Raw genomic sequence first — 15,599 nt, forward strand, 5'->3', positions numbered from 1 at the left:
CATTGGCTCGTTCAATAGTACTCGAAGATGACTGGCTCCCTGGCTTGATTCCATTCAGTCGATGTAGACTACGTCCTCCGTTCCCTCCTTCAGGGAATGGTGGGTTGCATACGCAAACAGGACGATTCCCAGCTCCATGTTGGTGATTTTTCTCTTTAGTTCACTCCACTCATCAGGTCAGGGAACTGGCCCGGTCATTGCAGAAGCTTCATTTTTGTGCTCCATTACACATTTTTGTGTTGATTTTGATTTTGATTTTGGATCGTTGTCCTGATGGAAGATCCAACCACGGCCCATTATAAGATTTCTAGCAGAAGCCGTCAGGTTTTGATTTTTATCTGTTGATATTTGATAGAATCCACGATGCCATGTATCTGAACAAGATGTCCAGGACCTCCAGCAGAAAAATATGCCCACAACATTAAAGATCCAACGGTATATTAAATTGTACACATGTGGTACTTTTTATCCTTGTGTGCACCAAACCCATCTAGCGTGTTTGCTGCCAAAAAGCTATTTTTTAAGATTAGTTTCATCTTACCACAGAACCCTGTGCCGTTTGAAGGTCCAGTCGTGTCTGACAACTGAATTTGCTGGAGTTTGTTTTTGGATGAGCTACGAGGGTTTTTCTTGAAACCCTCCCAAACAACATGTGGGGATGTAGAGGTTGTTTTTTTGGTAGGCTGACCCCAAGACTCAACTAATCACTGCAATTTTCCATCTGTGATCCTTGAAGAGTTTTTGGCCACTCAAACTCTCCTCCTCACCGTGTAATAAGACAATATAGACACACGTCCTCTTCCTGGCAGATTCATAACTTCTTTAGTTGATTGGAACTTTTTAATTATTGCCCTGATTGTCCAAATGGGGATATTCAATTATTTAGCTATTTTCTTACAGCCACTTTCTATTTTGTGATGCTCAACAATCTTTTGATGCATATCTGAACTGTATTCTTTGGTTCTACTCATTGTGATGGATGATTAAGGGAATTTGGCCTTTGTGTTTCCTCATATTTAAACTCCTGTGAAACAAGAAGTCATAGCTAGACAATTTCATGTTCCTAGTCACCCTGTTGTGCAAAAAAAAAGGTAAATATTAATGGGAATATACTTCAGAGATACTTTACTTGTAAAAATTCTAGGGGTGCCAATGATTGTGTCCAACGTGTATGGAGAAAAACACTTATTTCATAATGTGATTTCCCCCCTACTTTCAATTCTTTTACTTCAATCAAATGTTAGATATTTGCACATTTTTTGAATGAAAGATCAAAAGGATAAACAAGGCAGATTTATTTTTTACAGCCATTTTTTTTATCATATTTACCAGGGGGGCCATTAATTCTGACCACAACTGTATAAGTAACACATGCACACGCACACACACACACACACACGCACGCATGCATGCACGCACACACACACACACACACACACACACACACACACACACACACACACACACACACACGCACACACATTGTATATATATATATATATATATATATATATATATATATATAATTATTTACTTTTAATTTGTTTAATTTTTTATCCGCCTCTATTCTGTACATCAATCTTTTAATGTCTGATCAGTATTTATTATTAATCATTGCTATATGGGTGGCATGACTGGTGCAAATGAAAAAGAAAAATCTGATATTTGTCCTAACTTACCAACCTAACCACAGTAATAATAATACAAAAACATTCATTTTAATTTGTTTTAGTCACATACTCAAATAGTGGTAAAACAATTCTGGCCACTGATATATCCCTTTTCTAGGCTGTATATGAAATATTGTTGGTGGTTAGAACTTATTCTATCCAATTGCTTCTTTCCTGTGGCTGCTTTTTGAGACCCAGTTTTTCAATATCCCATGATTATGGAATGGATTTGGTGTTACAGAGGTTTGTGCAGAATTAAAGCGAAAGGACAATGTTTACCATGTGGGAAACTGGTGAACAGCAATGCACAAATGGTATCTGCCCTGAGTCTAAGTGTGTTTTTTGCCAGGTCTTGCTCTGCTAAACTCTGCTGTCTCTCACATTTGTGTGCTCAGGGCTTTCCAGGAGATTTTGGAGAGCGAGGACCACCAGGACCTGATGGAAACCCTGTAAGTACTAGTGCCGCATCAACCAATTGGTCGACTGCCATGTGGGGCAACTCCTGTTTTCTAATGCTCAGAGAGTTTTAACCATTGATGTTTGGGGTTAAATTTATTATCAAGTTTAGTGTATCAGAATATTGCCACACAGTTGGAGAAAAGTTCACATAAAAAGTAATCCCATAGTCTCCTAGCCTCTGCATGGCCTTTTTCTGCCTGTCATACATGGTTATGGACATAACATTATACAAGCTGACCGGGCCACTTCAATAATACTGGTAATGAGGAAATCAGCTGTCACTACTGGAGTCTACAGCAGAAATCTGTTTTTGCCATTAAAGGGGTTGCCTAACTTCTGATCGTTTTACCATATTCTTTACCAAATATGTCATCCTCGTTATTCATGTTTCCATGTTCCATAATATTATTAAAAGTATTTTTTTTCTGTTACTTATTTGCATATTATGAATTGTTCTAAGACGTAAGTGTAATATTTTAGTAATGTATAGATGTGTATTGTCAAAAATTATTCTGCAGGAAAGACCACAAAACCACATTTCACCAGATTGTTAATGTTATTTCCTAAGCCAATCATCACAATTACTTACCTCTAACCTTGAGTATTAGACTTCAGCACATAATTCATCCCACACCATTTCAGTCTTGTGACTTGTTGAGGATACAGTATATGCGCGATCAAACATTTACCTGGCAGATGATCACCAAATGGGGATGGGACCCATGTTGCAACAACTCCCGCAAAGGTATAGTTCACCCAAAAAATAACAAAACAATGTAATTCTGTTGTTCCAAACTCCCAATTTTCTTTAATCAATTTTATCAGTAAAATAGTAGCCTCCAAAAATTTTCACCTGCTGCTTCTGCTGTTTCTGCCCACCAACATAATCGATGCATTTACCCTTTCATTTTACTTTTTAAAATTGCTTAAATATCTGGTTGCTTTTCTCAGAGCATTTAAAATATGATCAGCAAAGCTACATGGCTTTTATTGTATGAGGTTGTATTATATGTACTGAGTTCACTCCAAAGAATATGTATTAAATAATCATTTCCTTTTGTCTTCTGTAAAAGAAAGTAAGTCATGGTAATGACTAAATGAAATTTAGTTTTTGGATGAACTGTCCCTCAAAGTTAAGAAAATTCTTAATTTGAGTAAACTGTACTAAAACACAATTATGATTATTGTGAACAATTTGTCCATGCATATGTGCATATATCCCCCCCCCCCCCCCCCCCCCCCCCTTAACCATAATGTAGTTAAAATGTTAAATTCCGCTGAAACGACAGACTTCAGTCTCTCTGGTTACATGTGCATAATGACACGCGATAGATGTTTTTTTTTAAATGCAAACGATTATTTAATTATATGTCAGCATAAACATACATCGCTTGACAGGTAATGAACAATCTACCTAACATTTATCATTTATTTACAGCTGAAATTTATTTACAAGCAAAGTATTTATAATAATCTACTTTAAATAGCATTAAAAATAATATAATAAGGATATTAGTTCTGCTGTTGTTCATAAATACGAGTAGTGATGTTGTACAATTAGGATGTTGTCAGAAGAGTCATCAGTGTAGTGAGCCAGGGTCCTTACTGTTCTTACCAGTGCCCGAATATGTGTGCAGAGTATACTGGTTCATGACATAGGAAGCTAGGGAGTTGATTGAGACGCACCCTTTGTCTGCATAAACCCCCACCATCTAATCAACAGCTGAGTAATAGAGTCAAGTCACCGTCCTACATTTTACTTTTCGATCCATTTCACTCAGATGAACGTCACGGTATAAAAGATCTGTCACTACCTCCGTTACATTGTGACTTTTAAGGTTTTTGTAATACAGAATATCATTAAGACTTTCTGGTTAGGTCAGTTTACTTGAGATAATTATAAGCCACCTAGCAACATCCTAGAAATTATTCACACTTCCCTAGCAACAACGTGGAAACACTCTAAAAACTACTCATTTCAAATACACACTCATGTGAACTACTGTAACTTTGTCCTGAGCCAACAGTAGCTTAGCTTAGCGCTAACCTTAGCGCCTGACCCTGTCAACGCTGCTGCACTGTAACCCTAACCATATCACAAAACGGACAAGACATGCACGCCTTCACTTCAATCCTTTTCCTTCATCAGCAGTCACTCGGCAAGAGCAGCCGACCCGTAACATCTATCTGCTCTGTTTCAAAGAACAAGGAGAGCGAAAATACACAGGGGATTTTTTTGGCCTGTTGCTGAGGGAGGAAGTTGGTATGGCAGGTAGCAGCCGGCCAGTCACGCCACACAACAAGCTCCTCTCTGTACTCCACAGCGTGTCTCTTTCATTGGCTCACTGAGGGGTAGATGCAAGCCACAGATTAGCTTGCTATCAGGGAACAGAGGTTTCACCCCCACCTCCTTCCCTACTGTTCTGCCAGTAACGCTCAGTATCTGTCCTCTGTTTCTCACAGGGAGATATGGGTTCCTCAGGTCCTGTTGGCATTCCTGGTTTTATTGTAAGTGAACCAACATTAAGCTATTAACATCTTACCTCATTGCTATGGTACTTACCTTGCTGACAGTGATTTCTGTGGGTATGTAAAAAATAATGCATGCTGTGTACATTTTTATGCTTGTTTATGCTTTTTATGTTTTTTGGCAGGGTGATATGGGTCCTGTTGGAATTGTGGGTCTTCCTGGATTAATAGGGCCAAAGGTGATTGCATGGAAATTACTATAAATATCCATGCTGAAAAGTCTGTTTCAAACTAACCTAAAGGGATTTGCTAATCTTAGCTGATTTAATTAAATTAAATTCAATTCAAATTTATTTGTATAGCGCTTTTCACAATACATATTGTTTCAAAGCAGCTTTACAGGAAGTGCATTTCAGAAATGTACATAGAAAAAATACAGTTAGTTAATCATGTAGTAATGTAGGGCATAACATATCGCCGGCGTTGAGTCATCTCTTCACAGGCGTCGAGTCGTCTCTTCACAGGCGCTTAGTCATCTCATCGCAGGTGTTGGGGCATCTGAAGTCTCCGTGAGAGGCTGGATACAAACTGGAGCTGACGAACGCTATTTACCTCGGGACTAACGTCCCGAGATAACAGCAGAAGAGCAGATGGGAGATAATTAGCATAGCTGCTGTTCATAATATTAATGCATTCGATCTGATTCAACAGTGGTATAAAAATTAAGCATTATGTGAATGCTTGGCTAAAGAGATGCGTCTTTAATCTAGTTTTAAACTGGGACAGCGAGTCTGAGCCTCGAACAATATCAGGAAGGCTATTCCAGAGTTTAGGAGCTAAATGTGAGAACGCCCTCCGTCCTTTAGTGGACTTAGATATCCTAGGAATGACCAGAAGCCTCGAATTTAGTGATCTTAAAGAACGCGATGGATTGTAGGGCGATAGAAGGTCCATTAAATACACAGGAGCTAAACCATTTAGGGTTTTATAGGTCAGTAGTAGTACTTTGTAATTAATACGGAACTTAATAGGTAACCAGTGTAGAGATGATAAAATTGGTGTTATATGATCATATTTTCTTGACCTAGTAAGAACTCTAGCAGCTGCATTTTGCACTAACTGTAGCTTGTTTATTAAGGATGCAGGACAGCCAGTTAAAAAAGCATTACAGTAATCTAGTCTTGAGGTCATGAATGCATGAACTAACTTTTCTGCATCAGAAACAGATAGCATGTTACGTAGCTTAGCAATGTTTCTAAGGTGGAAAAAGTCTGTTCTTGTAACATATGAAATATGATTTTCGAAAGACAAGTTGCGGTCTAGTATAACACCCAGGTCTTTTACTGTAGTGGATAAAGTAACAGGACATCCTTCTAAATTAAAGTTGTATTGTACAAGGTTTTGTGGGTAGTTTTTTGGACCAATGAGTAATACCTCCGTTTTATCTGAATTTAATAACAGGAAATTACACGTCATCCAGCATTTTATATCTTTGAGACACTCTGTCATTTTAGATGAGTTGGTGTTTTCATCTGGTCGTGATGAAATATATAATTGAGTGTCATCAGCCCTAACACCGATCCTTGCGGCACTCCATAGTCTACTGACATTATCTTCGATTTTTCCCCATTTAAACAGACAAAATGATAACGGTCTGATAAGTACGATCTAAACCAGCTTAATGCCTGTCCCTGAACACCAGTGTAGTTTTGTAGTCGATCCAAGAGTATTTTATGATCGATAGTGTCGAACGCAGCGCTAAGATCGAGTAGAACTAGTATTGAGATACAGCCTTGGTTAGAAGCTAAAAGTAAATAATTTGTAATTTTAACTAGCGGAGTTTCTGTGCTATGATGCGGTCTGAATCCTGACTGAAATTTTTCATAGATATCATTTTCTTGCAAGAAAGAGCACAATTGAGCGGACACAACTTTTTCTAGTATTTAAGATGGTTTGTATTGTCTCCCAGCCTGATAAGTACCCATAAAACCTCTTAAACCAGAAAAACACACCAGCTTGGCCAGGCTAGGAGAAATCAAAGGAAATCTTTGCACACTACATTGCAATAACAAAAAAAATTAACATGATATTTTAACATACAAATGACACTGTCTCATTAACTTTCAAGATTTTAACTTTCATTAAATTTAACTGATATAAATTTTTAGGATAGAATAAATAGTAGGTCATACATCTCTGCTGAAAAATCAGCAAAACAAAAAAAAAGACCTCAGCAGTGCTGGTCACCAGCGTGGGATGCAGGTTGCTGGTGGTGGACTAACTTCACCATCTCATTTTTACTTGAGAACAGAATGAATAAGCTGGTCAACCAGCTAGACCAGCACTTTACCAGCTCTAATAGTATAAACCAGCCTGGACCAACTTTGAAATAATGCTGGATTTCTCAGCACGAAGAGTATTACATAATACTGTGACTTTCCTTTTCAACTAGCATATTAATATGGATTTAAGTATAAATTCCATTTGACTTCCCTGGGCATCAATTCGTAAAACAATGGCCTATTGTACAAGTTCTTCTTAATAACATTTGTCTCTTGGGTGTCTTACAGGGTGTGCCAGGAAACCCAGGGGAGCCTGGACTGAAAGGTGATAAGGTGATCTGAATGCCCTTTATTAGCTTTTGCTTCTTCTGTATTTAATTGCACAGAGCCACTTTTGAGGGAGACTGAGGTCAGCTATAACATACAAAGTTAAGTTCAGTAAGATGTTTTTAAGGAATTTTTTTACTTTTATTTAGCAAGGACACATTAAATTGATAAAAAGTGACTGAAAAGACATTTATAATGTTACAAAAGATTTCTATTTCAAAAAAGTGCCTTTGAACTTTCTATTCATCAAAGAATCTTGAAAAAAAATTACTACGAAAAACATTGATAATAATAATTTCAACATGGTTAAAGGGTCACTCCACCCATTTGCATTAAGAGGTCCATTGTTAGACAACCAGTCATACTATTGAATGGTCGTGCAACATTCTTTCATTTTCCCCTGAGACGAGAGAAATCTACTATTTACCTTTTTCACTTCCTCCTAAAATGACGCAAAAATCGTCATTTAACGTCATTGTAGGAGGAAGTGTAAAAAGGGGGGATTTCTGTATAGACTACAAGCACAAATTCCCACCCTTTCAAACCCGCCCATAGGGGGTTGTGCCTAATGCGCTAACAGAGCTATCACAGATCAGTGGGTGGGACTTCACTTGCAGATACTGAAAGCAATATCAGCCATCTTGTTTATAAGCTAAGCTAACAAGCGCTGTGGATATAGGAAGTTACGACAATGACGGAAGAAACTAAACATGATATGGAATAGAGGATTTTGAAATTCTGCTGCTCGAATCCGCTGTTCGTGGCTATCTTTACGAGCCGCAATATAGTGAAGAGCAGCTGAGGCTGATGGAGGATCAGGAGGCGACTGCCTGTCGCGGACGAGGAGCCCGGACTGGGTCGAGCTGAGGCGGGCTGCTGGTGCGTGTGCTCTCGCTGTGCGCTACGGACACAGATAGAGTCCGTCTGCTGCAGAGAATTTCAACGATCGCAATTTCTCCTGGACGAAATCTCTGAATCAGACGACCACACGGATGTTTGTGTTGTGATGTGAACCATCCTAGTTTCGCCTGACTGAACATCCAGGTATCATGCAATAATTCACCATATAGAAAGAAATACAAACGAGTAATTCACTAATGAGTTTACCAATGTAACGGGGTTCGTTGTTGTGGGAAGAAGGAGGCTGGAACCGGCGAACATTTGAACGTTTTAATAGTAAAATAAACAAATACAAAACAAAAGTATAAGCCAGCTGGCCACACACAACAGAAACAAAACATAAAATCAGGCCTGTTCCTTTTGTGCTTCCGCTCCTCCGTGAGAGATATGAGACCGCTGCACAGGTGTCATTCATTATCACTCGCGTCGTCCTCTCACGTCCCTCGCCCTCGTCCTGCTCGCCACAGCCAACTAACTAGACATTTTTTGTGAAATGAATTTCAAACTCATTTGGCAGCTAGCCTTCTTGTAGACGGAAGAGTGATTTCTCTGATGTTTGCGCTGTTCTGGATTAGTGGGAGTGGCTTGCGGAGCTGTGGCTTGCGGAGCTGCATTGTGGGAGTTGTTGTCTTACATACAAATGCGCCCCGAAGTTATTTTCTGTCTTTTCTCGGTCAAGAGGGCACCAAATTCAAAATTTCTTTTACATTTCGACTACATATATAGCCCACTTTCAATAAAGATTAATGTTGAAATGGGTGGAGTGACCCTTTAATAATGACAGTAATAATTGTTTCTTAAGGGCCGTAAAACACCGGGACGAATATCGGCGCGCGTTATTCGCCAGCATTTTTTAACGCGCTTTTTGTGTTCACACCCAAGCGATTTTCTCTGACGATGAGCCGACTGAACATGCAAATTCATTCCCTGACATTAGATGGCGTTACAAGAGTTAAAAGTTACAAGCCTATGTACATGAAAGACAATTAAGTGAAATGAAACTCACCATCAAGGCCCATTTGCTCTGCAATACCACTCCATAACAGTTCTCTTTTATCAATATTTTTGTAGTCGCTGTCGCGTTTGTCATACAGTTCCTTATGTTCCAACACCAACGAGACCAGCAGCTCTACATTTATCTTGGCTTGCATCTTCCTCGTCTTCTTCCCGGCCGTGTGTAGACGCTACTTGGCGTATATCTTCTTCGCCGTTACGTATGTGTGCTCGGCAAGACCGTTTTGTGTTTGAGTGCCCCCAAGTTGTGTTTTACTGTAACTTCAGAAGCTCCAGACACGTGAGCAAAAGCGGCAATCTCATTGGTCGGATAGTTTTTGACACGGTTCGTCAAACCAAAAAAATGAAGCCGTGGCGTTTTTTTAAAAATTCCGCTTTTACGCGTGGCGTTTTTCGCGTCGGTGTGCACACTCATTGGCGCCCTTTGTTTAAAAACGAGGTGTTAAACGTCGGCGAATATCGCACGAAATTCGTCCCGGTGTGAACAGGCCTTTAAGCACCAAATCAGCATAATAGAATGATTTCTGAAGGATCATGTGACACTGAAGACTGGAGTAACGATGCTGAAGTCAAGTCACATTTATTTATATAGCGCTTTTTACAATACAGATTATTTCAAAGCAGCTTTACAGAGATAACAGGAAAATAATTCAAAAATGTTTGTTTCCAGAAGAAAATAGCGTGTCCATCTTAAGTAAGTTAAGTGAAGTTTCATTTTTGTTTAAAAAAAGTTATTAATTTAGTTAATTTATATATATATATATATATATATATATATATATAGCCACTCTGCAGTAAACCGTGATGTCATCGTCCAGCTCAGTTCAGTTCTTGTATAAAAGTGTCAATGCAGGCAGATCAATGTTATTGTTGAATGTTAAATTAAATGTTAAATTTAATCTCCCCAACTAAGCAAGCCAAGCCAATGGCAACAAAGGTGGAAAAAAGGTGACAGTGGCAAGGAATCAAAACTCCATCAGTTGGCAGAATGGAGAAAAAAACCTTGGGAGAACCCAGGCTCAGTCTCCTCTGGCCATTGAACGAACAGTGTATAATTATGATTCAGGCAGCATTATAGGTCAGAGGTCAGATTGGTTTGGAACAATCAAAATATTATCCAGTTCCATCTGGTTAAAGATCGGAGTCACACTGGCATGGGACGAATTTGTTGAGGATCTGTGCCAATGGCTGTCGTGTTGATAAGGTCTTCACAGGAGAGAGTCTAGTTGACACAATCTCTGCTGACACTTCAGGGATGCATTGTGGTCGTGTCTAGGCACAGGTCCTCCATCTGGTCTGGATATGGCCCGGATCTGGCTGATTACATCATGCGTTCTGGTCGTGTCTAGGAGCAGGTCCACCATCTGACCTCAATACGGCCTGGATCCAGCTGGTTATAAGTGAACCTCGGAATAAGCAGAAAGACTAACATTAGCGTATATGCCATTCTTATAATGTAACGGGTACATCGGGTGTTAATTTATGACCTAATTTATGCAGCCTAATAATCATTTAACTGATTTGAATAAAAGGAATGCATCATTTTCAATGTGTTTGCCAGGTTAAAGAGATGTGTTTTTAGTCTTGATGTAAACTGACAGAGTGTGTCTGCTTCCCGGACAATGTTAGGAAGACTGTTCCAGAGTTTTTGGTGCTAAATAGGAAAAGGAGTTTTGAGATCGCAATAGACGTGAGGAGAATAATGCGTTAAGAGCTCACTCAAGCACTGGGGAGCTAAACCATTTAGTACTTTGTAAGTAATCAGCAATATTTTAAAATGTATACGATGTTTAATAGGTAGCCAATGCAGTGTTGACAGAACCAGGCTAATATGGTCATACTTCCTGGTTCTAGTAAGAACTCAAGCTGCTGCGTTTTGAACCAGCTGTAGTTTGTTTATTATGTGTGCAGGGCAACCACCCATAAGAGCATTACAATAATCTAGCCTTGAGGTAATGAACGCATGAACTAACTGTTCCACATTTTTCATTGAAAGCATATGTCGTAATTTATATATATTTTTAAGATGGAAGAATGCGGTTTTAAAGATGCTAGAAACTTGGCTTTCAAATGAAAGATTGGTATCAAAGGGCACACCCAGGTTCCTAACCGATGACGAAGACTTGACGGAGCACCCATCAATTCTTAGACAGTATTCTAGGTTAGTACGTGCAGAGGCTTTTGGTCCAATCATTAGAAACTCTGTTTTTTCAGAATTAAGTAATAGGTTATTACTAGTCATCCAAATTTTTACATCTGCTATGCATTCCGTTAATTTCTTGAATTGGCAAGTTTCGTCGGGGCGCAAAAAGATATTGTCACAGACTTCGTCTGCACCTGTCTGTCTTAGTCTCCACTACACTCCCCAGAATCCTCCTTGTCTCCACACCTGTACTCACTCCCTCACTTACCAGCCTGTTCATCGTTATCTTCATCCGTGTCACCTGTCTTCACCTTGTTATGTTTGATTTGTGCTTGTATTTAGTTTGCTTCTGTTCAGTCTGTCCTTGTCGGCCCTTGTGAATGTTACCTTTGTGTGTGTACCCTCTGACCGTCTACCTGCCTGTACCTGTTTGTTGTTTTGGTTATAAGTAAATCGTTTATATTGGAGCCTTTTGACTTTGTGTCATTTTCATTCTACACCACACCCGTGACAGAAGGACCGACCAAGTAAAGATGAAGGTGGAAGACCGGATTTCCCAGAAAGGTCGTACACTCGAAGATTATGTGGAGGTGTAACTGAACCTTTATCAGGACGAGAGCTGGGATAAGGAAGCGCTAAAGCAGAATTTTTGGAGTGGGATGGACGATCTACTCGCCCAGATGTTGCTATTGGGAGATCTTAATCTCTCGTTTATTGAATTCATCGACCACACCTTGTGGGTTTGCGGATCGTCGTCCTGAGTCATGGTATGGATGACTTAATTGACTTTGACACAGAGCTTCCTCCGCTAACACCGTCCAGCCCAGGGCCCTCGCCGCTGACGCCCGTCCAACCCAGAGCCCTCGCCGCCGACGCCGTCCAGCCCAGGGCCCTCGCCGCTGACGCCGTCCAGCCCAGGGCCCTCGCCGCTGACGCCGTCCAGCCAAGAGCCCTCGCCGCTGACGCCGTCCAGCCAAGAGCCCTCGCCGCTGACGCCGTCCAGCCCAGAGCCCTCGCCGCTGACGCCGACCAGCCCAGAGCCCTCGCCGCTGACGCCATCCAGCCCAGACCCTTCACCACTGGTCCCGTCCAGCCCAGAGACCCCTTCACCGCTGGTCCCGTCCAGCCCAGAGACCCCTTCACCGCTGGTCCCGTCCAGCCCAGAGACCCCTTCACCGCTGGTTCCGTCCAGCCCAGAGACCCCTTCACCGCCGGTTCCGTCCAGCCCAGAGACCCCTTCACCGCCGGTTCCGTCCAGCCCAGAGACCCCTTCACCGCTGGTTCCGTCCAGCCCAGAGACCCCTTCACCGCTGGTTCCGTCCAGCCCAGAGACCCTTTCACCGCTGGTTCCGTCCAGCCCAGAGACTCCTTCACAGCTGATTCCGTCCAGCCCAGAGACTCCTTCACAGCTGATTCCGCCCAGCCCAGAACATTGTGCTGACCCAGTCACTCCTCCCATTAAATTTTTTTTTGGGGGGGTGGGCGGCATAGATCATCGCCGTGGGCGCCCAAGGGCCCACGGCCACCAGAAGGGTCCCCACCGCCACGGCTGCCCGAAGGGTCCACACCACCGTGGCCGCCCGAAGGGTCCTCACCACCCTGGCCGCCCGAAGGTTCCTGCTCCGCCCTGGCTTCCCGCAGGTCCTGCTCTGCCCTGGCCACCCGCACGTCCTGTTCGCCCTGGAGGCTTCCGGCTCCAGATCCGCCACACCCTCGTCAGCCTCCAGGGCGCCCACCCCCCCACCCCATTGATGTTCTACGGCGCGAAGTCGCGCCTGTTTGAAGGGGGGCGTTCTTTCACAGTCTTCGTCTGCACGTGTCTGTCTCTACTCACTCCCTCACTTTACCAGCCTGTTCATCGTTATCTTCATCCGTGTCACCTGTCTTCACCTTGTTGTATGTTTAATTTGTGCTTGTGTTTAGTTTGCTTCTGTTCAGTCTGTCCTTGTCGGTCCTTGTGAATGTTACCTTTGTGTGTGTACCCTCTGACCGTCTACCTGCCTGTACCTGTTTGTTGTTTTGGTTATAAGTAAATCATTTATATTGGAGCCTTTTGACTTTGTGTCATTTTCATTCTACACCACACCCGTGACAGATATAGAGCTGAGTATCATCGGCATAACAGTGAAAACTAATCCCATGTTTCCTAATGATCTCCCAAGGGTAGCATGTACAGAGTGAATGGCAACAGTCCTAGTACTGAGCCTTGTGGTACGCCATACTGAACTTGTGATCGATAAGACATTCTTCATTTACTGATACAAACTGATAACGGTCAGGTAAGTATGATTTAAACCATACTCATTTGTAACTCTGAGAGCAGTCTCTACTATGATATGGTCTAAATCCTGACTGGAAATCCTCGCAGATACCATTTCTTTCTAAAAAAAAAAAAGGAACATAGTTGTGTCATGATTCTGCCATCATGTCTTTGATTCCTCTTGTCTTGTGGCAGGATCATGACAGAATCATGTTTTGTGTACAAGCGCATGGCCAATTGTTTGGCCATGTGCTTGTGTTGTCTCGTTACGTCACCCCGCCCCCCTTGTTATCCTCGTCTTGTCATTATTGTTTAGTCAGCTTCACCTGTTCTCGTCATTAGTGTTCCCCCATTTAATCCCCTGGTGTTTGCTGTCCTGTGCCGGTTCATTGTTTCATACCTTTGTAATCACCCTCGTGAGTATCCTGTTAAGAGTTTTGTCAAAGAGCTGTTTAGTCTTGTATCTGCTGAGAGTTTATAGTCTAGTTGACTGTCCAGTCTTAGTCTAGTGTTGTTAGTCTTTATTTTTCCTTACCAGTGTTGTTTGCCCCCTCGTGGGTTTTGTTTTACCTGTTTTCTGTCTTTAATAAACTTTGTGTTTTGCATACTGTTTGCGATTGGGTTCGTTCCCTGAAATTCATGACAAGTTGTGAGGATACTGCTTTTTCTGTTAATTTTGACAAAAAGGTAGATTCTGGATCAAGTTGCGTTTTTTAATAAGAGGTTTAATAATAGCCAGCTTAAAAGTTTTTGGTACATATCCTAGTGACAAAGGCGAATTAATGATATTTATGGCTCGTTTCCACTGAGCAGTACGGTACGGTACAGTACGGTTCGGGTCGGGTCGGGTCAGTAAACCATGATCCAGCTAGCGTTTCCACCGCCAACAGTACCCTACTTGATAGGCGTGGTGTTTGCCGGAAAGAAGCGATCAACGTGATTTTCGCGCGAAGAAGAAAGCGACAAAGTAAACACCAGTGGATGGCATACAGCAGATCTTGTCCTTGCTTCTCGTCATGTTTGTCACAAGAAGACAAGCGCCGACATTAGGCATTTCTCAAGTATACCAAGTATGTAAAGTTCTCAGCAGAGGGACTCCCGAGGACGCGAGTCCGGTAATTCACCACATGACAGCGGGTTCTTGAAAGCGTCACTCAGCTCGCTCTGCATGTACATTTTAGGCAACAATAAAACGAAATATGTTATAAAACACCACTCTGCCTCTTTTCGTTTTCATTTAAATAAATTTTAAACATTATAGGCACACAAATGTGGTTCAGGCAATGTATAGACCTGATTATATACATGTTTAATGTTAGCCTATTAATAACAAAACGAAATATAAAACACAACCCTGCATCTTTTCGTTTAAATTTAAAAAAATATTAAACATATTCCAGGCAATATGTGCATTTGTACAAATGTTGCAATAAACAACATTACAGTGATAATCTTGTAATAAAAAATGACAAAACTCAACCCTATTTATTTTTGTTAAATTTCAGTTCTATCAATAATAGCCATTATAAAAGTATAAGTAAAAGGTAACGTTACAAGAAGCTATACAATAAGAAATAAAGCAAACAATTCAGTCAAATATACAAATTCAGCGCTAGTCTAACGTTAATTTACAACGGAAAAGTTATAGCCTAAATATATGAAACTTCACTTAGCCCGCAGCCAAAACGATTGGCCAGGGAACGAATTATCGATTCACGAGACCAAAGATCACCCGTTAGATATACACAAGACGAATTACCACTAGCTGCTACAGAGTCAGCGGCAAACGTCAGAACGACTAGCCGAGGAAAGGCTGTTCCAGGTGGGGAACATGAGCGCCGAGCGCCCGGTGATCGCCTAGAATGGATCAAATTATCATAAATCATTATAAATAAACCGCAGATTTGAGCTTTAAACAACTACATTCTCGCCTCAAAAACTCTTAAAACTACATTTCGTGAAAGAATAACCGTAGTATTATATTCCAACTGTATATTAAAAAATGGCGCTTCTTATGTTGCCATTCCCTTCGCGCAAGTGACGATCTCTGTCAACCAATCAGCGTTTTGCAGTGA

At 41.3% G+C, this 15,599-nt stretch overlaps 1 protein-coding gene across 3 annotated transcripts in view; it reads left to right on the top strand.

Annotated features, from left to right (window-relative positions):
* The window catches only part of col27a1b (collagen, type XXVII, alpha 1b), a 150,518-nt gene that overhangs the window by 89,211 nt on the left and 45,708 nt on the right, over positions 1–15,599 (top strand). For all 3 annotated transcript variants that reach the window (XR_013204175.1, XM_077231775.1, XM_077231774.1), the window contains 4 exons: positions 2,066–2,119; positions 4,593–4,637; positions 4,784–4,837; positions 7,169–7,213. Coding sequence is in view for 2 of the 3 variants with exons in the window: in XM_077231775.1 (XP_077087890.1) it covers positions 2,066–2,119; positions 4,593–4,637; positions 4,784–4,837; positions 7,169–7,213 (198 nt within the window). In the remaining variant the exon portion in view is untranslated. The remainder of the gene's footprint in view (positions 1–2,065; positions 2,120–4,592; positions 4,638–4,783; positions 4,838–7,168; positions 7,214–15,599) is intronic.

This window comes from Siphateles boraxobius, unplaced genomic scaffold, assembly GCF_051911475.1.
Source record: "Siphateles boraxobius isolate OS27281-9 unplaced genomic scaffold, OSU_SipBor_1 16, whole genome shotgun sequence".
In the NCBI taxonomy this organism is placed as follows: domain Eukaryota; kingdom Metazoa; phylum Chordata; class Actinopteri; order Cypriniformes; family Leuciscidae; genus Siphateles; species Siphateles boraxobius.